This window comes from Epinephelus lanceolatus, chromosome 7 (assembly GCF_041903045.1).
Source record: "Epinephelus lanceolatus isolate andai-2023 chromosome 7, ASM4190304v1, whole genome shotgun sequence".
Classification (NCBI taxonomy): Eukaryota; Metazoa; Chordata; class Actinopteri; order Perciformes; family Serranidae; genus Epinephelus; species Epinephelus lanceolatus.
The window spans coordinates 40,367,888-40,389,474 of NC_135740.1; the positions used below are offsets into that span (position 1 = coordinate 40,367,888).

General features: G+C 43.0%; 1 protein-coding gene across 1 annotated transcript in view; it reads left to right on the forward strand.

Annotated features, from left to right (window-relative positions):
• Positions 1-21,587, forward strand: part of afg2a (AAA ATPase AFG2A) — a 159,688-nt gene that overhangs the window by 112,603 nt on the left and 25,498 nt on the right. Inside the window, exon 16 of the mRNA XM_033632820.2 lies at positions 17,928-18,092. Within this exon, the coding sequence (XP_033488711.2) occupies positions 17,928-18,092 (165 nt within the window). The remainder of the gene's footprint in view (positions 1-17,927; positions 18,093-21,587) is intronic.

Genomic DNA, 21,587 nt, shown 5'->3' on the forward strand with positions numbered 1-21,587 from the left:
CCTTTCATTTAAAGGATTGGCAATTATCTCAGTGGAACACAATAAAATGGCTTCCCCTCAAGAGGAAGGGGAAGTTTGAGCTGCGGTACGCCGCTGCATGTCGCACCGCCTTGCTCTTGAAGTGGGAGCAGAGGTGGAGGTCCTGTAGGAGGTGTATTTTTTTTTTTTTGGTCTTATTTTTTTCCCTCGTCCTCATCTCCTCCTCCTCAGATATGTGATAATCAAAGAGCAGGCTGGGAAACGACGTGGGTCAAGTGGTGGGATTTTATTGCCGGAGATTTGTTCCTTCTTGTTGTTAAGTCGCCACTCTTAAAATATGAACGCGGCTTAAATTGAAAAAGGGTGAAATAGCAACCTTTAACCAGACTTGATTTAGAGCCGTGGCCTCCTGTTCACCTCCGGGGGAATCTATAAAGTTGTTCAGGCCATTGTAAATAACACTTTTATGGTGCTGTGGGGAGAGTTTGATCCTAACACCTCATCGGGACCAACACTGTCAGGTAGATCAGTCACTTTTGGCCCTTTTTTTAGAGCAGTGGCAAACGATACTCTGACAAAGCACACAAAAATGTAAATGAGCATAAAGTTGTAAAATCTACTATTTGGGGAAGTGTGGAAAAGGGAAACTGTTGAGTTTGGCTGAGGGAGCTGTTTTTAGTGTTCCAGGCTGTGTAAATGTAGAACGTGTTTTACTTAGATCATAGAAGACGTGCTAAAAATGTGATCACTTGGCCAGATGTGATAATGCAGCCAGTTAGCAGCAGTAGCAGCCTGCATTGATCAGGGCAGCAGTTTATCATATTGCGACGAAGGAAGCCAACTTGTTTTCCATTGGTTTTAGTGGTCAAAGATAGGAATGCACCGATCATACTATTCCTCTCCCGACACTGATTCCAATAACTCAGGGTATTTACTGATACTGAGTACCTATACCTGATGCCAATGCTTTCTTTTTTCCACATTTAAAATCTGTACACTACACTGTTACTCATTGAAATTATTTTTATGTAAGCAAACATGAGGCCAAGTACTGCTGCGGCACTAAAACTGAGTTGGCAGCATGCTGTGACAGAATGAATGTAGCTAGAGGCAGAAACAATACATCTTTATAACGTACATGTTATATTCATGTGGATCAGTCACGTTATGGCCGAAACCAGATCAGCTTAATAAGGTCAGGACTGGCACCAAGACTGAATCGCTAAATGAAAGAGTCAGTTCAGCCAAATTACAAAAATATAAACAAATACCCCAATATAGTGAGGCTGAGGGGAATTTGTATGTGTTCTAAACATTTTCAACATCAACACGTCTGTTACAATGAATAGTATTGAAGTGTATTCCACAGTGTAAATCGTGAAGAGTTTCTACCAGGCCTGTTACTTTGGTGGAAAGTAGTGGGGTTGTCATCAATCAAAGAAAATCTTGGTCGACTGAAATGTAAAAAAAAAAGTATCCTATCGATTGCGACAGAGTGTAAACACTCCAGCCCGTTCTTTTTTGTTTCAAAAATATTGGCGTGCAACCTGGTTCAGTGGCTGAACAACAAGGTGCAGACCTTCCTCTGCATTAGCTATGAAGATGATGTACGGTGACTCTGGATGGAGCAGGGATTGTCCAACGAATAAACAGCAAATCAACGAATCAATTGACCAACTGACCCGAGGGTGTCAGCCCGAGAAATTTGTTTCAGTGTGCTTGACAGCAAGAGATCTGAGGAGTTTTCAGAGAAAGAAAGACGTTGTTTGTGAACACCTTTATTTATTGTTTTCGGTGCTGTGAACAAAATTTAATTTACCTCCACTGTGTTGGACCGACAGCAAAGTTATTACAAATATTTCAAAACTTGGGCAAGGAAAAGTAAAGCTACACATAAATACCACCATAGAGGTGAGTGGGAAAATATGTTATCACTCCCTGCTTCACCTGTCCAACACAGGCATGTCCGTTAACTTTTTTTCACTGGAAGAACCAGTTGTAGGAAGAGACCACCTCATTGGTCTCTGCCAGAGTTCAGCAGCATTTTGTTTGCATGGCGGCTGGTGTTAAGTTCCTACCCCTGTGTCGTCCCAGCATTGAGCTAGCTTTGTGTTTTCACAAGCGCCTCAGTGCTGCTTCTACCCGCCTCACAGCCCCACCTGTCGTTTTTGCCGCCGGCTCGGAGAGAGAGGCAAAGTTTGGCTGGAACAGCTGGTTGCCTTGGCAACACTTTGTGCCACCGCAGCGGATTGGAACAGGAACTGGCCTATCCATGTCAGTCTGCAGGCAGGATCTGGGCCATGCCTTGTGTTAACAGATTATCTGATTTCCATTCAGACGGCTCGGGTATCGGCCCCACTCCTCCGCTCTCTGGAAAAGCGACCCCGGCCAGCCTCTTTCTGAAAGCCCCCAGAGCCCTCCTCTCTTCTCCCATTTCCTGTCTTAATTACGCACTCCTTTGTGCCGTTGTTGTTTTTTTTTCTTCCTTCCCTCCTCCTCCCCTGCCTCCCCTTCTGCTTCTCTTGATCCCTCATCCCCTCCCTTCTCACTGTCTGTCTCTCACTCTATTTTCTGTGAAGAGATGAAGACCAAGATTTTGAAGTTTGAAGTCTGTTGCGGGGACCGTCCTTGGCTCTCCCCCACCACCGCCACCACCGCCACCACCCACAACCCAGCTCCCCTTCTCCCTTCCATCGTCTCTCCACCTGAAAGGGAATACTGTGTTTTCGATGCATAAAAGGCTTGGCGCTGTCAACAGGATGAATCCACCAGGGCCCATGGAAAACATACTCAGAGCTGCAGCTACAGTTTCTCTGAAAGGGGAGAGAGGAGGAGGAGGAGGAAGAGGAGGGTGGATGGGTGAGTGAGGGAGGCAGCTGGAAGGGATTACTGTGCAGTTTCATAGGCAGTACAATTACAAACATACCAAGTGTTAACTTGGCTGTGCAGCATAACACCAATGATGATGCTTTGGCTCTGGAATTGGGACAAACCTTTTTTATTTTTTTGGTGTTTGTACGCACGTGTGTGTGTGTGTGTGTGTGTGTGTGTGTGTGTGTATGTGTGTATGTGTGTGTTTGAAGGGGTGTTCACAGCTGCGCATAGTTACACACAATCCCTCCACAGGTAAATTAAAGGCTCTCGGTGGAAGAAAACAAGGGAAAAAATAAAAACGTAGAGGTGTTGTAAACACAATGGGCATGTAAACCAAGTGGGCACCTCTGCTGTGACAAAAACAGGTTTGTCGCCGTCCTGCGCCGGATCCGGTTACCAAGCCAGGGCATTGAGGCGAGACCAAGAGAGGGTGACCTTGTCTGTGGCGAAATCTGACACAGGTTTTCACATGCTGGGTGGGGGATTTTTTTCTTCCCCTCTTCCTCCCTCCCTCTCTCTTTCTCTGTCTTGTTATCTCCTGCAGTAGGTGGCTAATTGCTCTAATGTTGTAGGTTACATTTAGCGTGCAGCTCTTATTGTTCGTGCGCGGTGCAGTAAGACGTAACAGCAGATCCGGTTGAACTGTATTCAAAGTTTCTAGAGTCAGACACTTTGATTAATTCTACATTTCATAAAGTTGCATAATTGGTTCACTTTACAAGAATATAGCAGAATATATTTCTTTTTACATTAGATGCAGCTGTTTTCAGCCCTTCAACTTAATTTTACATATTATTTAAACCTTTCATTCCACATGGTGAAAGTCAGTGAATTTTAGGGGATTGTGGGAAAAATGTATAAATAAAAATACATTTTAAATGTCAGTTTACATTAATTAAGTTTTTGACAAAGTGAGCTTTAGCACCCTATTGTGAGGCACATCCATGGAATTTTAATGTTTTGTGTCATAAATGTCTTGCTTTATATTTTATTGTCCGTTGGCTTTGCAGACCGACAGCTGCCCACTGCCTGCCCTCCAGTCTCCGCTGGTTAGCTATTGTTAGCCTTGGTAGCTCTGCATTGCTCACCACCCAGGGTAAGTTTGAGCTAGCTAGTGATGCCACTCATTCAGCGATTACTGCTGTAATCAGTAACTGCCGAATGAGCTGAAACATGGCGGCCACCTTCCAGTCTCCCCACAGCTCACCCTGGTGAGGAAGCGGCTTCATTTTGGTGACATGCGGAAACACACTTCCCAACGCTCACAGTCTTCACTGGTTAGCTAACCTTAGCATTAGCTGTGCTAATGGTGCTGACAGTGATAACATAATAAACAATGCTAAAGCGAGTCGTCCTTACTCACCAGGATGGCCTGGGGGGAGACTGGAGGGCGACACAATATTTTTGTAGCAACTCTCTTGCCATGACGGCATTAACGTTTCTAGCAGTAATCGCCAAACGAGCAACGTGCTAGCTAGCTTTCACCCAGCCTCGTTGGTGTGTAGAGCATTAAGCTGTAGAATAGCTAAATTTACCAATATCCTCCTGAGACCCTGTGTCCTCATATGAGGACATCACATTTTGGGTTTCCTGCACCTTATACTTCATTCTACTTAACTCAGACCTGTTGTCCTCATTTGTGGACACTTTTTTGTGCCATCTAGTGGCAGTAAGAGCACAATACATTAATCCATTTAAAAACAAGATGGCAGCCACCTCTGCCAATTCAGTCTGCAGCCAATCCGACAAAAAAGTGGACAAACCAAAATCTGATCACATTTAATGGCTGAAACTTGTTTATTTATGATTAATAATGTCTGTAGTTTGATATGGTTTAGTTTTTTATACTTATCAGGTACTATTGATCCCAAATAGCTAGCAGAAATTGAAAGTGCATACAAAACAAAAGTTCAGGTCTCAGGAGGATAGACGAATGTTCTGAACTGCTCGAAAATATTATGATTAATGATCAATAACTGTTGACATCCATGGATGGGACAGTTGCAGATTACAATAAAAACACTCCCAACAAGTTGATCGTTGTGAATGTCTACAATCGGTATCATCGTGGATATTGTTTCCAACAGCACTCTAAGCGACTGCTGGGCAGCCAACAACTGAAGAGACTATAAAAACAGGCTGTGTACACATAAACCTCAAAAATTCAATAGATCTTAATCAAGCATTGGCATACTTCATATCAGAAGATATAATGCCATTTCAAATAGTTGAAAACCCTCGCTTTTTGAGATTATTTGATTGTTTTATCCAAAAAGGATTTTAAAAAATGTAAGGTAAAGTGAATCCAGTATGTTTTAGTGCCAAGCTAAGAGTTGATAATGGGGTTAATATCGTGAATCAGTTACTTTGGCCAGGATCATCATGACATGAAGCTTTCATGTTGTCCCATGCCTCTTGTTTATTTCCAAAGAGACAAAGAGTTCAAAAGGTCTTCCTCATCTTCCTCTACAGTGTACTCTCTGCTGACAGCTGAGTGAAAGGTGTCATGGCTGACGTCATGATGGCAGGATTAGGCAGGTGAGAGGGAGCGCATCTGTCCTGTCTTTTCCTCTTTATATGCTACTCCAGTTTGGGGTATTGTCTCAATGAACACATCCCCTAGTTTCTGTCTGGACACACACACATCTACACGTAGAGACACACACTCCCGTCTCTCATCCCGGCCCAGTCTCAGCCCAGGATGAGGGTAAACAAGCTAATGTTTAGATTTCACGGAAGTGGAAACTGATCCAGTCGAGTCGGCTCTGTCACTCAGCAACGTGCCTGTTTATGTTTGTCTCTTTGGTAAGTATCAGTGAGTGGCAGCATATGTGCACATTCAAGTCTGTGTGTGTGTGTGTGTTATTTTGTTAGTGTGTGTGTGTTGCATACATTCCTTAATATAGAGTCTTTGTGTGTACGCACAGGGGGGAGTTGCAAGGAGGTTGTTGGTGGCACTGAGAGGGCCTTGTGATGGTGATAGCCAGAAATGATGGACAGGTAGAGATGATAATGGTGTTGATGGTGATGCTGGAAATGCAGGTGTTGATTTTGTTATAGGATCTGTAACTCATCCTCAGATCACACACAGATTAAAATCTATCAGCCATTTTCCGCCACCATTCTACAGCCTTTCAAAATATGTGAGGCAAAGTAGGCCTGCAACATGATAAGTTTGTTAATTTTGAGAATTTTATGGTGCAAAATGATGGACTGTCTAAGTTTTTAAGTCTCTCCAAGTGGATTTTAAGACGATAAAGGAATGAGTGAAAACCCCTGACTGTCTTCAAAATAAAAAATAAATAAATAAATAAATAAAAAGTGGTATAGATCTTGGTAAAAGGACAGCAGTAATCTTATAAATATGGGATTTATAGCAAACACTGGTATACTCCTTTAAAACTGCCATAGGTGCAAGTTGAATCTCAGCTGTCAAATCCTTCAAAGCAATAATCCCTGAAGTCCTCCTCGTTCCTTTCTTTTTTTTTTTCCACCACTACATGAAGAGGACGACAAGGGCTGTCAGAGAAACACAAAGCACTCAGGGTTGCGTGTTAGGAGCCGCCTGAATGGCACCAGGCCTAACGAGAGCCCGGCAGGGACCCCGAGGTGGGCCTGGCACCTGCAGTCTGTCTCTTGGGGGAGGTGGGGGCTCTGTGCGTATGTGTGGGTGTGTGTAGGAAGGGGGTGGGAGGTGTGTGTAAAATGCCAATCTTGATTTCACAGTATGCATGAGCAAATTTAAAGCAATACTTTGCCGTCAGAGTTCAGTATTTCCATCAGATTTTCAGCTCTGTCTCAGTATTAAAACTAATACTCATACTTTATGTTGAACACAATGAACTGGAATTATAACTGCAGCCGCGACAATTAATCGATTAGTTGACCAATAAAAAATTGATCAGCAGCACTTATTTTGAAAATCTGATCCGAGCCTCTTAAACGGGAGCATTTACATCTTTTCTTTGTTTTACATTATTGTTTTTGAATATCTGTTGGTCGAACAAAACAGTGCATTGTTTCACAGTTTTGTGATGTTTTTGTAAACTAAATTATTCATTGATTCATTGAGAAAGCTGGAGGGTTAATCAATTATGAAAAGAATAAATAGTTACAGCGCTAATTTTAACCTGTTTACTCAGATTTTCTAAAGTGCTGATGTCACAGCCCAGTCGCTACAAGTAAATGCTGGTATTGTCTCTGCTAATCATGAGTATGTTGCATGTTTGTGTTTCATATGTATCATATCAATATTTTTCAAGTGACGTAATATATGAGCTGACTTTGTCATTGAGAGGTGGAAGGGATGGTGGCGTGAGACCTAGGCAAGATGGCTGCTGAGACCAACAAACAACAAAAGTGGATCGACAGGAAGGCAATCCAGGCACTCCGAAAAGGAAATATTAAAAAGCCTTTATTGCAGTGGCTAAATCGTAAAAAGAGCCAACGAGTTTCTTTTTCTAGCTTCCCTTTGATTAAGTTTCTGTATTCTGCCACCCCCTGACCAAAGGTTTAAGGTGTTCAGCGTCTTCTAAATGTAATAGGGAATCATTTGCTTTATGAAATTTGCTGAAATGTCTAGCCATGGGATAGTCGCGATTTTTGGTTCTAGTGGCATATTTATGCTCAGTAAGGCGATCCCTCAGGCGTCTTTTTGTACGGCCTATGTAGAAAAGGCCTTCACACAAACAACAAAGCTGGTAAGTCATTGTTGTGTTTCCAGCAGCTTTATAGCCACCAAACGTGGGAGTTTTTAGCAACCTGTCACTTTTTTCCACCGAGGATAGTGCCACATAAAGCATTTGTCCTGCCACGTTTGCACCACGTCTCTGCATGTGCTGTCAGAGTAGTGCCATTAAAAGCAGCTGTTTTTTACTGAGACGTCGCTGCGTTTCCTGCTGGGATTGTGCCACAAAAATGGCTATTTAAAGCCAAACCATGCTCTTTTTCTAACTGTAACCAAGTGGTTTTGTGCCCTAACATTAGCCCATGTTAACAAAAGCGTTGCTGTAAAGAAACATAAAGTTTGAACGTATCCACTACATAATTAGGCTATGTAATGTGTCCATGGTTTGCAGAAACGAACAGTGCCGACATTTATTCTGGCCATTGGGTTGATTGTCACCAAAAACACCATCTGATACGTACACAGCTGTAAAGTCATACTGCTTTGACACACACACAAACATGCATTTCCTTATTGTTGTTGGACTGTGCCTGATGAAATTGAGACTTGTTTACACACACTTTCATCCCCATCTCACACCTTTCCACACACACTCATGTACATACCAGAAGGATATAAGTACTGTAGCGGGGGTTGACGGTGGCACTGAAAGCTCAGATTGATGGTTGGAACAAATGAAAAAATGAATCAGAGCAACTGTTGAAGAAAAAAAACAACAACGATCACTGGTAGTTTCTTCTCATTTGTCTGGACCAGGGCATTTGGAGGTTGCCCACGGGCTCTGGGGCAGATTATGGAAACCAGACCTGGCGAGTTTACACCGAACGCAAGGCCCCGTAGAATTAAACTGCGAACTGCGGACAGCTCACAGGAAACGCCTCTTTGTAAAGCAAACATACATGTATTTTATGGCAGCCGCTTTACTGCTTTTTTATTTTGGGCTCCAATGAGTTGACATTTCAACATGGCCTCGGTCTAATTTCCTCTGCTTTTCTTCACCTTTTTTTTTTGGGGGGGGGGGGGGGGGGGGGGGTCTCGTGGGCGACCCTCCCCTCACATATACACACACACACTCTGCCCACCTATTCCTATCAAAATAAGGCTGCTTTTTTGGCAGTGGCCATTTTTATTTTCGTGGAGGTGTGAGGGCCAGCCAGTCGGGGTTGTTTTGACAGATTCAGGGACTTTATTGCGGCCCCCAGGGCAGCTGTATGGGTGTGAGTGCCCCACCACCATCACCACCACCACCTCACCCTCCACCCCAGAACCAAAAGGAGAGCAACACAGCTGCTGCTGCTGCTACTTCTTCTCCCCCTCCCTCCCCTCATCTCAGCCTCTTCACCTGGTCTCCATATGATTGTGACCCTCACACACACACACACACACACACACACATGCCATAAAAGGTAAAAGAGGTGTGACATCTAATTCTGTGATGACCCTATGCTCAGCAACACCCACCCTTTGACACACAAACACACACACACTCTCCCTGCAAGGATTAGAGTCTGACACCTGCTGGGCCCACACATACTAAAAATGAAAATGTGTTATTTCATGACACTGTAGGACGAAAACAAACATCAAACTGGACACGTTTTCAAGAAGACATCCGGTTTATCACAGCTTAGATCTTATTATCATGATCGTTTCTATCGGTAATCCCTGAGAGCTGATATCACAGTGACATCTTTGAAAACAGAGCAAGAAACACAAGCAGTCAGAAAAAGATTTAAAGCCTCACATTAGCCGACTTTATTTGGAAGTTAAAGTATCATTTTTATACCCACAGCTGTGTTACTTCTGTACGTTATTTTGTAGTGGATGTGTTAAAACTGAACATTTTTCAACAAATGCAGCTGTGAAACATCGTGATGTACCACTTAAATAACCCAGGTTCAGTGCCACAAATAACACTAGTAAATGCTGTGATGTGTTGATGAAAAAAACACCTAGGTTTGGGGGCACAGCGCTGCTGGGAAAGGCAGTAATGTGCTGGTAGAAACACCCAGGTTCAGTGCCTCAAATGACATTAGGAAACGCTGCGATACATGGATTAAAAAACACCTAGGTGCTGGGCCACACTGCTTCTGGGAAACACCGCAATGTACTGCTAGAAATACCCAGGCTCAGTGCCGCAAATGACACCGGGAAACACCATGATGTGCCGCTAAAAACTCCCAGGTTTGGTTAAAAAACACAGGTTTGCTGCCAAAAACGCCCTTGGAAGTGCCATAATGTACCACTGCAAGGTCCACGTTCAGTGCCACAAACAATGCTGGGAAATGCTGTGATGTGTTGGTAAAAAAAAAAACACCTAGGTTCGGGCCACAGCCCTGCTGGGAAACACCACAATGCGCCACTAAAAACACCCAAGTTCAGTGCCTCAGACAACCCTGGGAAACACCTATAAATATCCAGGTTTGGTCAAGACACCCTGGATCTGTGCCCGAAATACCAGTAGAAACACCACAAAGGGTCGGCAAAAAACACCCGTTGTTGTTGGTTGATGGTCTCGATCAGTGGCCTGTAATGCTCTGCAACTTGGCAGCCGTCTTGCCTAGGTGTCACACCACCCACCATCCCATCCACCTCGTCCTACGTCACTTTAGAAATGTTCATATGATATGTATGAAATGTGCAAATGTAACATAATGCAACATTTTATTCTGGCAACTGGGCTGGTGATCAGTCACCAGTTCAGGTGCGCTCACTTACAGTTTTACATGCAGTACTGTGATTTGTATATTCTGGGTGGGGGGGGTTTATAAAACCTGTATTTGACCTGTTGGGCTGTTGTGAAATCGCCTTGTTTTCAAGACTCAACATTTACTTTGAGAAAGATGTAATTATTACTTTAAGAGAATCAAGGTGTAATAAACCAGAATCATCCTCTTATAGAGGCATTGTTATAAGATTTAGTGGCTTGCTGAAAATGTACCCATTCATGTTGCTGTAAAGCCCTTAAGTTAAACTTGTTTTGTAGTTAAAGTTTAAAAAACAATTTAAATCAGTTTGAAAATGATCCTCCACGACAACATGTATTTGTTTTAGGAGGAACGTGGCATTGTGCAATTCTTGTGTGTTTTGTAGGAAAATGAGAACTATTTTGAAGTCTTTTCTTTTCTCCGTGGCTTTACCATGCCAAAGCAGTCATTTTCTAAGAACAAATCTCACCTTTTCAAATGATTTATACTTCATTTTGAAACTACAAATCTTGACTTCCTCCTGGCTGTGCAGAGTACAGGGGACAGTATGGGGTTAACAGCGCCAGAGTTATTTAGTTCTTGGACACGGTGGCCTCGCCTGCCGGATGCAAGTTTGACTCAAGGGCAAAATCCAGAGTGAAAGCCTCTCATGTTTTTGACTGGTTGCCAGCTCTGCTTCTCTCTGTGCTGCTCGCTCCGTCGCTCTCTCCCCCCTGTCATTCTCATCTCTCTCTCCTTCTCTCCGCTCTGCTGTCCCCTCCCCTAGCTCTCTGATTTACTCTCTCTTTCACCCCACTCTGTTCCTCCTCTGATCCTCTCCCACATCAAAATCAGGACTGACAGAAAGCAAGTTGAGTGTCCCTCTGAACACAGCGTGGCCTCGTCCAAGGTTATGTCATCTTTATAGAAAGATGTTGGTGCAGAACCCTCCAGTAGATAGTATAGATCTGCTTTAGCTGACAGTCAATGTAATTGGGATTTGAAGGAACTCGAAAAAACAAAATCTAATCCTGGTTCGATATGTGGTGCAAGAGTTGGCCTCAAAAAAGCTCCTGGAATTCATTCCAAAAGCCAAAAGCTCCATGTAACAGAAGCTGAATAGCAGCTTGTATCAGCAAAGTAAAAAAAAAAAAAAAGAATACAATCATATTAGTCTAAATATTGCAGTAGCTTCAGGTCATGGGTGCCTGGTCTTCATGGTGTGCATGGATGGATCACTGAATGGGCTTCCCAGGCACAGTGTGAGGGGGCCCCCCTGGCCTTCACCTGCAAAATGTCACTTGAAGAGACATGCACGGACCAAGAAGAGACTCAAAATGAATGAGATACAAAGGAAGGGAATTGCAAAGAGACACTTAATGACTACATAGAGACACAAAAGCCCCATTTCCACCAAACACTTTCAAGATAGTAGTAAGAGAGACAATAAAAACTAAACTAATGGTCAAAGTTGTCACACTGAAATTTAAGGTGTGCTGACGGATTCATGTCGTCAACTCATACAATGAGTAAAATAACAAGTGAGCGTTCCACCTTAAAAGTTGCTGGCAGTCGGCCCAGTGAATTAACTATTGTTTTCTCCGACTACAGCTGCTGCAAGAGGCAGCAAAAGATCCTTTTATTCTACAGATGCATCTCTGATGCATTAATACACACCACACACCCAGGCACGTTGTGTTTGTGGTAGCAGGACAAAAGTAGAACAACTGAAGTCATCATACGTAGGCTTCATGTTATGGAAGATGTAAAAATAGCACATCTCAAGTGCCATAGATGCCACACAGTCTTGCCATGCATGTCTGTTGCACAACTGACGTAAGGTTCAGAAGGATTCTCATCTATGAAAACAAACTCCCTCCCAAACCATGTAACAAACAATCCTTGTTCTGTCTAGTGGCAGTTGATGAGTTGGGTGTACTGTTGGGTTGATGAATAGGTCACGAAAGACAAAGTGAGTTTATTCTCCTGTATATTCTAATGGCTTTTTGGCTGATAGGTGGGTGTACTGTAAACAGCCAGAGGAAGAGGTGGGTATACCTCCTATACCTGCATATACCCTCCACCAGACTCTACAGGCCACAATATTTAAGTGTATGAACAAAGTCTGACAACACCATCAGACTTGTTGTCTTTGAAATCGAGCTACTTCTTAAAGAGAATGGGAAATCGATCAAGACGCAACCTTGTGGTCCATCGGCTGCCACATCCCAAATTGCTGATTTAACAGCAAAGTAGACTGCTGTGAAGTAGATGGAATAACTACCTAAAATATTGTTTTTACCCTGAATATAGCCAACATTTGCTGGTATTTAGTCAGTATCCTGTATTAATCTCCCAAATATGAACTCCAGAAGTCGACCTCTCTGACCCGACTGTGAGTGCTCGGTTCCCATCGCGCTTTCTGCATTTTTTGTTTGGTGTGTGTTCTGCATAAATCCAGGGTGGCCCATCTCCGAGTCAGTATGACTCACCGAGGCCTCTGAGGATTGCGGACTGACAGGTTAGGAAACCACATACAGCAAATGCCTTCAGGCAGGGAACAAAGTCAACTCATGTCTCCCCAGGCAAGCCACTTATTCAGCCAGACAGCGTGCTATCATCCTGCACTCTGGGAAAAAAAAAAGCACAAACAAAAAGAGTTTTTGAAAAGAAAAGAGAGACTTCACCAGATGTGCAGGGAAGAACTTAGTCATCATGTTCGGTGTCGTGGACCCAGTGTTTCCTTTCATTTTTCATTTGATCTGAAGGGAGTGTGAGCAACAAGGCGGATCTGATCTTGATTCAGCCACGCCGTGTCTAGGCTGCCATCTAAGAATAAGACACCTGAATTGCGGGGGCGTCCGTTTGTAAACAGTTTGTAGACGTAGCTCAGAGCAGGTCAGATTGAAGCTGGCCAAGAATGTGCTCAGCAACAACGCTCCAAGGAGAAGATTCCCAGCATTCCACGCTGGTTAGGGAGAGGTACTGGCCTTCGCAGATAGGAAGTCGTCTGTCATTAGGGGGTAATCACTTCTTGAGGAGGATTGCAATGCCTGGAATGATTACTGTTGTTATCGGGAGTGAAACTTGCCGCAGAGAGAGCGGATGAGGTTTTTTTTTTCCTCTTCTCTTTTCTCTCTTTTTTCTGTTTGTGTGTTTTGATCAGCTTGACTGATCCAACATAGGCCTTACTTGTTTTTTTGACAACTTTCCCAACAGTCGATTGCCTGATTTTGCTCTGCAGGGTAGTCCACAGTGTGCGCTTGCCCAGATTTAGTGCTGTATTAATGTTTTAATGTTGACTTAAAGCTAGTTGGTATTTCTTACCTGGGGGCATTTCTAATTACTAATGGCTCATGTGTAATGATGCCTATCATGTCAGTGGTGCAACAAGGTGGATGCGATCCGTCATGCAAACTCATGTAAAAAAAAATTTATCCAACTGCATTTTGCATTTTGTAGACGGGGGCTTTCTGTCTACCACGCCACTTATCTGTGTTTGTTTGCAGGGTTTTGGTCCTGTAGTCCTTTCAAGTGGATTGTCTGGGTCCCTTTGGTCTGGCTGTTTTTGTCCTTTCCTCTCTCTTCTCCTTCCCTCCCTCCTTCTTCTCTTGCCCTCTGCCAGTCGAGCCAAGACTTCAGGTGGAATGATGCCGTTACGAAAAGAGCCCGTCAACGCTTGCCCGACATGCCAAGCCAAGTATTTGTCTCTTGGGGTCCCCCCTTACCTCCTCCTTCTCCTCCTCCTCTTCGCTCTCCTCCCCTCCTCCTCCTTCTCCTCCTCTCCTACCCCCACCCCCGGATCCTTGAGAACAGGAAGTGTATCTTGTTAAGTGATGGATGGGCCCCCTGCTCTTGCTGAGAGGAAAGAAAAAAAAAAACCTTTCTTTCCCTCCAGGGCAGTCAGATGAGTTTAGCAGTCTCAAAGCTGAGGGTCGGCTCTGCTTTTTGGGAGCGCCTTGGAACCCTTGGAGCCTGAGCGCCTGGAAGCCACGGGCACTTCTCCATTATGCGTGTGGAGAGAATTAATGGCTGATAAAGTAACAGGCGGTGTCTTTGCACTAGATAAATGGATCAGAAATTAAAAAGACTAAAAAGCATTAACCGGAATTGTGCATTTCCGTGCACGTTCGCGTATGTGCATTTGTTTGTGTTTGTGTGCGTGGGAGTGTCTGTCTGTGTGAGTTATTTAGCCAGGGGTCAGCAGGTTTGTGTTGGCATGCAGCCGCCAGATTCTTCCAGGGAGAGCAACTCAGGAAGTGTCCCTGGCACGTCCTCTGCATAGTGCAGTACGCACTGCCGCGACTGGCTCGACCTGCTGTGACAAACAACTACAGACTGCAATCCCCAGTGCACCCGTCTCACCTCCTGCACACGCACGAATCTACAATACCCTCTAACCTGTGGGAAGAACCTCGGCATCAAACTCTCACATGTGTTGTTTTATAGTTGTTTTGCCAGACGCATCTTATCAAGTTCCCCGAGTCTCCAGCCCTTATGACTTTAATTTAATGCTGCAGCCCTCAAACCTGCTATCCATCCATCTCCCAGCAGGTCTCCCAAACAGCCATCCTTTCCCCCGCTTTGAATCATGGTGACGTTATTCCCCTCCATCCGTTTTATGCCCATGGTTCGTCACCCACAGCCAGACCCTCTCCTCAAATGAGTGGAAGAATCCAGAGACCTGAAAAACAAGAACATTTCCTCTCATGATCCATTGCTCCTTTGTCAGACATGGCTCTGTTGTGGTTACCTAAGGGTAGCTACTAATGTTTGTCTCCAGTTTCCATCCTCTCATGTTCCATACGCATACACAGGAACACAAAAAAGCAACAGATAAAAGGCAGGAAAACTGTCCATCGCCCCAGTAAATGGGAATTAGTTATCCAGAGGGGAAATAAAGAAAACCATAAAACAAAACTCTTAAAATTGCATCCACTGCACTTTGCAAGCAGATGGACTTAAAATGTAACATGGTTGGTTAAGACCATTTAATGGTTTGTGTCATAGTACCTTGAGTACAAGGCTGCAGCTTACAAGGTTTGTCTTTGTCACAGCGGTTGATTTTGAACTATGAAAGCAGCAGGTGACAAAACAATCACAGCTCCAGTTCCATTGTGGATGTTCAAGTTTTCATTATGTCCATTCATCTCAAGGACTTCTTGTCCATGTTGGCTTAAAAGTTGAGGTTCAGAGTGTTGACCTTGGATCCATTTTGTGTCATTTCATTTATCTTTTTTCACAATTGTTTCAGCTGATACTTTCAGCCCAGCTGCCAGAAGAAAATGTTTGCATTGTACATTTCTGCAAACCACAGTTACATTTGTCCATTGTCCATTTGTCTATCATACCTTTCACACCAATGTTTCTAAAGTGATGTAGTTCTGATTACATGCATTTAAGTTGAGTTTCTTATCTGGAGGAGGGCATGGTAGATGGCAGACCGAAGCAAGACAGCTGCCAAACACCAGACATCAGCAGACTACTGTTCGAGTGTTCGAGTGCGCAGCGTTTTTAAACATGTTGTGACATTTCTAGCAATGTTTGTGGCAACAACAATTGAGTATTTTTTTGAGAAAACCTGGACACATTTCCAGCTGTGGTTGTTGCAACCAAAACAGGCAAGGTCGGCATATTTCCAGCAGTGGTTGTGGCAAGCACAACAGGATTTTTTTTAAGGCAGGATAGGCACCTTTTCAGCAATGGTTGTTGGGACAACAACTGCTTTTTTTAAGGCAAGGTTTGGACATTTTCTGCCGTGATTGTTGCAACCAAAACAGGGTATTTTTTAAGGCAAGGTCAATACATTTCCAGTGGTGGTTGTGGCGACAACAGTCAGATATTTGTTATGGCCAATGGCACATATCCAGCAGTAGTTTTAGGGACAACAACCTGGTATTTTTTTAAGGTGACGTTGGCAAATTTTCAGCTGTGGTTGTTGCAACCACAACTGGGTATTTTTTAAGGCAAAGTTGGCACATTTCTAGTGGTGGTTGTGGCGACAACAACCTGGTATTTTATTAAGGTGAGGTTGGCACATTTCTAGCTGTGGTTGTTGCAACCACAACCTGGTATTTTAAGGCAATGTTGGCACATCTCCATTGGTGGTTGTGGCAACAACAATTGGATATTTTTTGTGGTGAGGTCAGCACCTTTTCAGTAATGGTTGTTGCGACAACAACCAGGTAATTTTTAAAAGGACACTGACACATTTCCAGCAGCGGTTGTTGCAACTGAAACAGGGATTTTTTTAAGGCAAGGTCAGCATATTTCCAGCGGTGGTTATTGCAACAACAACCGGGTATCTTTTATGGTGAGGTCGGCATACTTGCAGCAGTAGTTGTGGCAAAAACAACAGGATGGGATTGGCACCTTTTCAGTAATGACTGTTGCGTCAACAAATGGGTATCTTTAAGGCTATGTCAAAGTTTCAGTTTACAAAGAATAAAACAGAAAAATAGCAACTGATATTTTTTGCTTGATAAATAACGATTAATTCTAATTGTCGTTTCAAAATTGTCTTTCAGCATTACTTGGCTACTTGGATTAAATGCCATCCTTTACTAAAACCCGTTCCATTACTTATTATTCTGTTATAATCTTTTCCTATACACACGGACATACTATGAATGTTCAGAGACTATGCATATAAAAGAAACGAGGCTGTCAGGCCTGGGAGATACATGGTACATGCAGAGAAGCAGGAACAGCAGTGTGATGTCTATGTAAACAAGAGTTCAAAGGCTGCTGGTCCGGTCCCTCCAACCTTCACTGATCACTCCTGACGTGACCTCCTGCATGGCTTGCGTCTGCGTGTGTCTCCTGCCTCGTCTCCGCTGGCCGGGGTTTAGCCCCGCTGTGGCCTGTCTGGCCCGAAGCCAGGGTCTCCACTGTCTTTACAACCCGGCCTCACTGAGTCTTGGGGGAAGAACAACAATGAAACTGTCAGTTCCAGTTGATGTTTGTTTTTCTGTTGATTCTTCATTCCGGCGCTGAAATTAAATGCTAATTCACGGTGAGTCAAATGCATTTTGCTATTTTCAAACCCCGCTGTTCTTTGGTTAGCTGGATGGTCAAATGGATACACAACCCAAACCAAACAATACCACACCATACCACAGCTTGTCACTGCCTGGCTGAGGAGAGCGAATGGAGACACGGCATATTTGTCTGTCCGTCTGCCTGTCTGTGTTTGAGAGGCGCCTGCCACTTAATGACGTCTGACAAGCGAGACAGCGGCGGCTTTGGGTACTCAAGGACTGTTTTGGGGTCACGTAGATGTGATCTGTAGGAAGTGGAGGGTTTATCAGATAACGTCAACTTTGTCTCCACACTGACTGCCAGAAGTGGAAAACTTACATTTCACAGTTTGCATTTTAGGCATTTGGTTCATGGTCCTGTGTAGAGAGGCGTACGATTAGTGCAGAGGCAGAGGAAGCTTCTGGACCTAGCAAGTAGTGAGGAGGTAAAAGGTCAGAGCCACGGTGTCCTGACAGTATCGCTGTGACCCCAAAATAATTATGTACAAAATATTTGCTAGAATAAAATAATGTATATTTCAGTTGAATTTAATGTGTTACTCTCAGCAAGCCGAAAAAGATTCCACTGATGCTCAGTATTAATGTGGAAGCTTCATTTTGTAAGACTTGTATGTGACAGTTTATGAAATATGATATAAACTTTTTTTTCCCATCCCACAGGCTCTGATGCGTCCAGGTCGCCTTGACCGAATCGTCTATGTGCCTCTTCCAGATGCTCCAACCAGAAAGGAGATATTTTCTCTCCAGTTCCGCAACATGCCTGTGGCCAAAAATGTGTGTCTTGATGACCTGGTGACTCGGACCAGCAAGTATTCTGGAGCAGAGGTGCGTTACATTTCCTTTAATTGATTTATAATGAGTGCAGCAGGAAGGATCCATTTTGCACTGGGAGCAAAAGATTTCTTAAAACCAAATGGCAAGTGTCTACGTCTGCAGCAGTCTGCCCCAAAGTCCAACTTGATTTAAAATCCACTCTTCTCCTTTAACAAAAAGGTATTTGCAGTGTTGTTTTTGTTTGTAAAGTTTGAAGGTGTAGTCTAAATGTTGGAGCGATCAAAGCCATGTAGTTTTCTCTCACCAGATTTTAGGATATTAGTTTGACAGCCATGCAGTCCACTTGTTTCTTGTCAGCTCAAACTGAAAATAGTTTTCATATCTTACTAAAGATCAGAGGTGCAAATCACCAGCTTCATCATGGTACGATGTTACGTGGATTCTTTGGACAATGATACGATATTTGCTACGATACGATTTCATCCGATTTAATTCAGGGGCTGCAATTGACAATATTATATGCACATTTAACACAACTGATTGCAGGAGAAACTGAAAAGAGAAGAAATAGCATAAATAACTATCACCAGTTAAGTTCACTAAAGTTACCTTTAACTTAAACTGACTCCACGATCACACATAAAACATGACTTAACAACAAGCACATTTAACAGAAGTGTAAAATCAGTAACTGCAAAGGTTCATAGACAAAACAGTTGTTTTTTGCTAGACGCCATTTTTACATTGCATAAATTTGCAGCCTAGCATCTTTATCTTTACTCACAAGTTAACCAATTACATGTATTATTGTTACTTTTCCTTACACATTGTTGGTTTAAAGGGACAGTTCACCCCAAAATTAGAAATACATGTTATCTCTCTTACCTGTAGCACTATTTATCAGTCTAGATAGTTTTGGGAGTTGCAGAGTGTTGGAGATATTGACTGTAGAGATGTCTGCCTTCTCTCCAATATAATGGAACTAGATGGCACTCAGCTTGTGGTGCGATCCACAGACCTTGTTGTGAGCTGTTTCATGAAAGAACTATTTTCTTTGTACCAAACTACACCCACCAACGGTATCACTACGCAGAGGGACACATGCATTCCCTTATGCACGAGAGGCCTGTGCTCTTGACAGAATGAGATATAAACGTTAATGGCTCCTTGTCTAAGCTGTAACATTAGCTAGCTCAGTGGTGCTAGCTGAGCTAGCAGTAGATGCACCATAACTCATATTGGCATTGTTTGCATATGGCATGTAATTTGTCTCATGACCCGTTTTTTTTTTTTTTGTTTTTTTGTTTTTTTGTTTTTTTTTTAAATCCAAATATTTCCACACTGCTGATTAATTCCTGAGAAGCTAGGAAATGTCCTCATCGTCTTTTTTGGCTGCTTGCCATCATCTGCCTGGCGCTCTTTGACGGTTACATAGACGTTCCATTGGAATTTCAAAATAAAGGCGTATTGTAAAGATGATACATCCCCACCAAACCCCAAGTAAAATACTCCAAAGCAAATAGTACTCGGCCCAAACAACCCTGCATTCACAGGCCTACGTCTTTACCCTCTGACTACTTCTGACCCCTGAAGCAGAAACTGCATCACAGCGAGATGTTACTGTGCTTTTCCATGATGTCTGTGTCGTGTCTGTACTGTTTCACAGAGCGCCCTCGTGATCTCACAGCAGACTGGGAGTAATCGTACAAACACTCCTTTGTGTGACAGATTTGTCTCTCTGCATTTGTCTGCCACGTGATTCACATTGTCTCAGGCAGAGAGACTGCTACCGTCCTCCAGGACACAAATAACCAAGAACCTGTGAGGCAAAGGGCACAGCTTAAAAAGAGTGTGTCACCTTTTGGCCAAATAAACTAATTTACTAACTTTACGTTTGGCAGCTTTTAGCCTGTGTGGATTATTTACTGCTGAATTTAGAGCTTTAGAAAGTTTTCTGTAGCTGCTCTGGTTCTCTCTATCTGTCTTGTCACAGTTCATACGCCATCTTACAGAGAAAAAAACAACAACATTCCCCTAAGATGTACAGCCTGCATGTAAACCCCAGCTGTATATTTAGACTTTAAGGGTCACGGACATGATAGAAATGTCATGCTGGTCTTCTGACAGGCGCAGAAAACAAGCGTTTTGAAATGGTTCAGAGACTAGCGTGCCACGGCAGGCTTTGGAAACACAGATTTCATTGTTGTGCTTGTCATGGTTTATATGTGGCATGTTTATGAGCGCTGCGGTGTACAGAAGAATCTGTGATGGGTCTTTCATGTGACTGCCTGAGATAGTGCAGGAGGCAAGTGTTTGTATCTTGAAACAATTTTCATAATCAGCTTCTGGTTATAAGTGATGGCGTCCTCTTATATGGGCACATTATCCACTAAAGTTAGAAACATATTGGTTACATTTCTTTATTTGTTTTTGAGTGTTTCTAGAGCAGACCCATGCAAACTCTATCTGAACCACGCATACATACATTAATTTTCAAAATAAGAGTCCAAATTTAATTTTTATTGATTTATATGTGAGGATTTTTTTCAGAATTGAACAGTAATTTTTCCACACCTAGTCACGAATATTAAATCTTGTAGAGAATCACTCCAGATTTGATACCAGGTTTTCAGGTGCTTTAAAGGGTAAGTTTGACATTTCTTAACCTGGACCCTGTTTTTATGTCTAAGTGACTAATGGGAGCAACAATATTTGAAACTGATCCAGCACTGAGCGAGAGTGCTGCAGCTGGTCGTCGCACAACCTGCAATGTCACCACTTGTGGCATGTTTGGACTGTCAGTTTGTGTCCATTAAATGTGCTCTTTTTTTGCCTGACAGGCTCGGATTATTACTCTAAGTGTCTGACAACCAAGAGTAAGATCCTTTTTGATGATCCAGAAACAGCCCTGAAATCGCCTTTGCCAATTCCACCAGACTCCTAACATAAACTCATCTGAAGAGTTTCCAAGAGGTGAAACAGCCTTTAAAAATTCTGTGGAAACTTTTGTTTTAGAGAGACATTATTAAATAAACATGTTAGTTAGTGAACTTAAATTTTGCCGGTACGCAGGTTTTGTTTCTGCTGGACAGAGCGAGGCCTGCTGTTCAACCCCTCTCCAGTCTTATATTCAACAGTCAAACATCAAAATTATATAAATCTTCTTACCTAACTCTCACAAAGCAGTGAAGCGTATTCATTTAAGCGTGTACGAAGCCAGAATATTTTTAGATATTACTGGGTAAATTATTAAGGGTTTATTTAAACCAAACCAGAGTTGGTGATTTTTGGAACAGTGGAAAGACCAACAAAGATGTTTTTGTGAGTCTTATTTATTTTTAATTTTTTTGTGCATTATACGTTTATAAAATCACTGTTTAATTAAAGAGTCTGATGGGATTGGCAACAGCCATTTCTGGGCTTTCTCTGGTTAAACAAAAAGGATCTCCCTCCTCAAGGTCTCTGTAGGATCATGTTGTCAGACACTTGGGGTGCTCTCAGACCTAGAGTTGTCTTGCTTTGGTCTGAATCAGGGACTAATTTTGT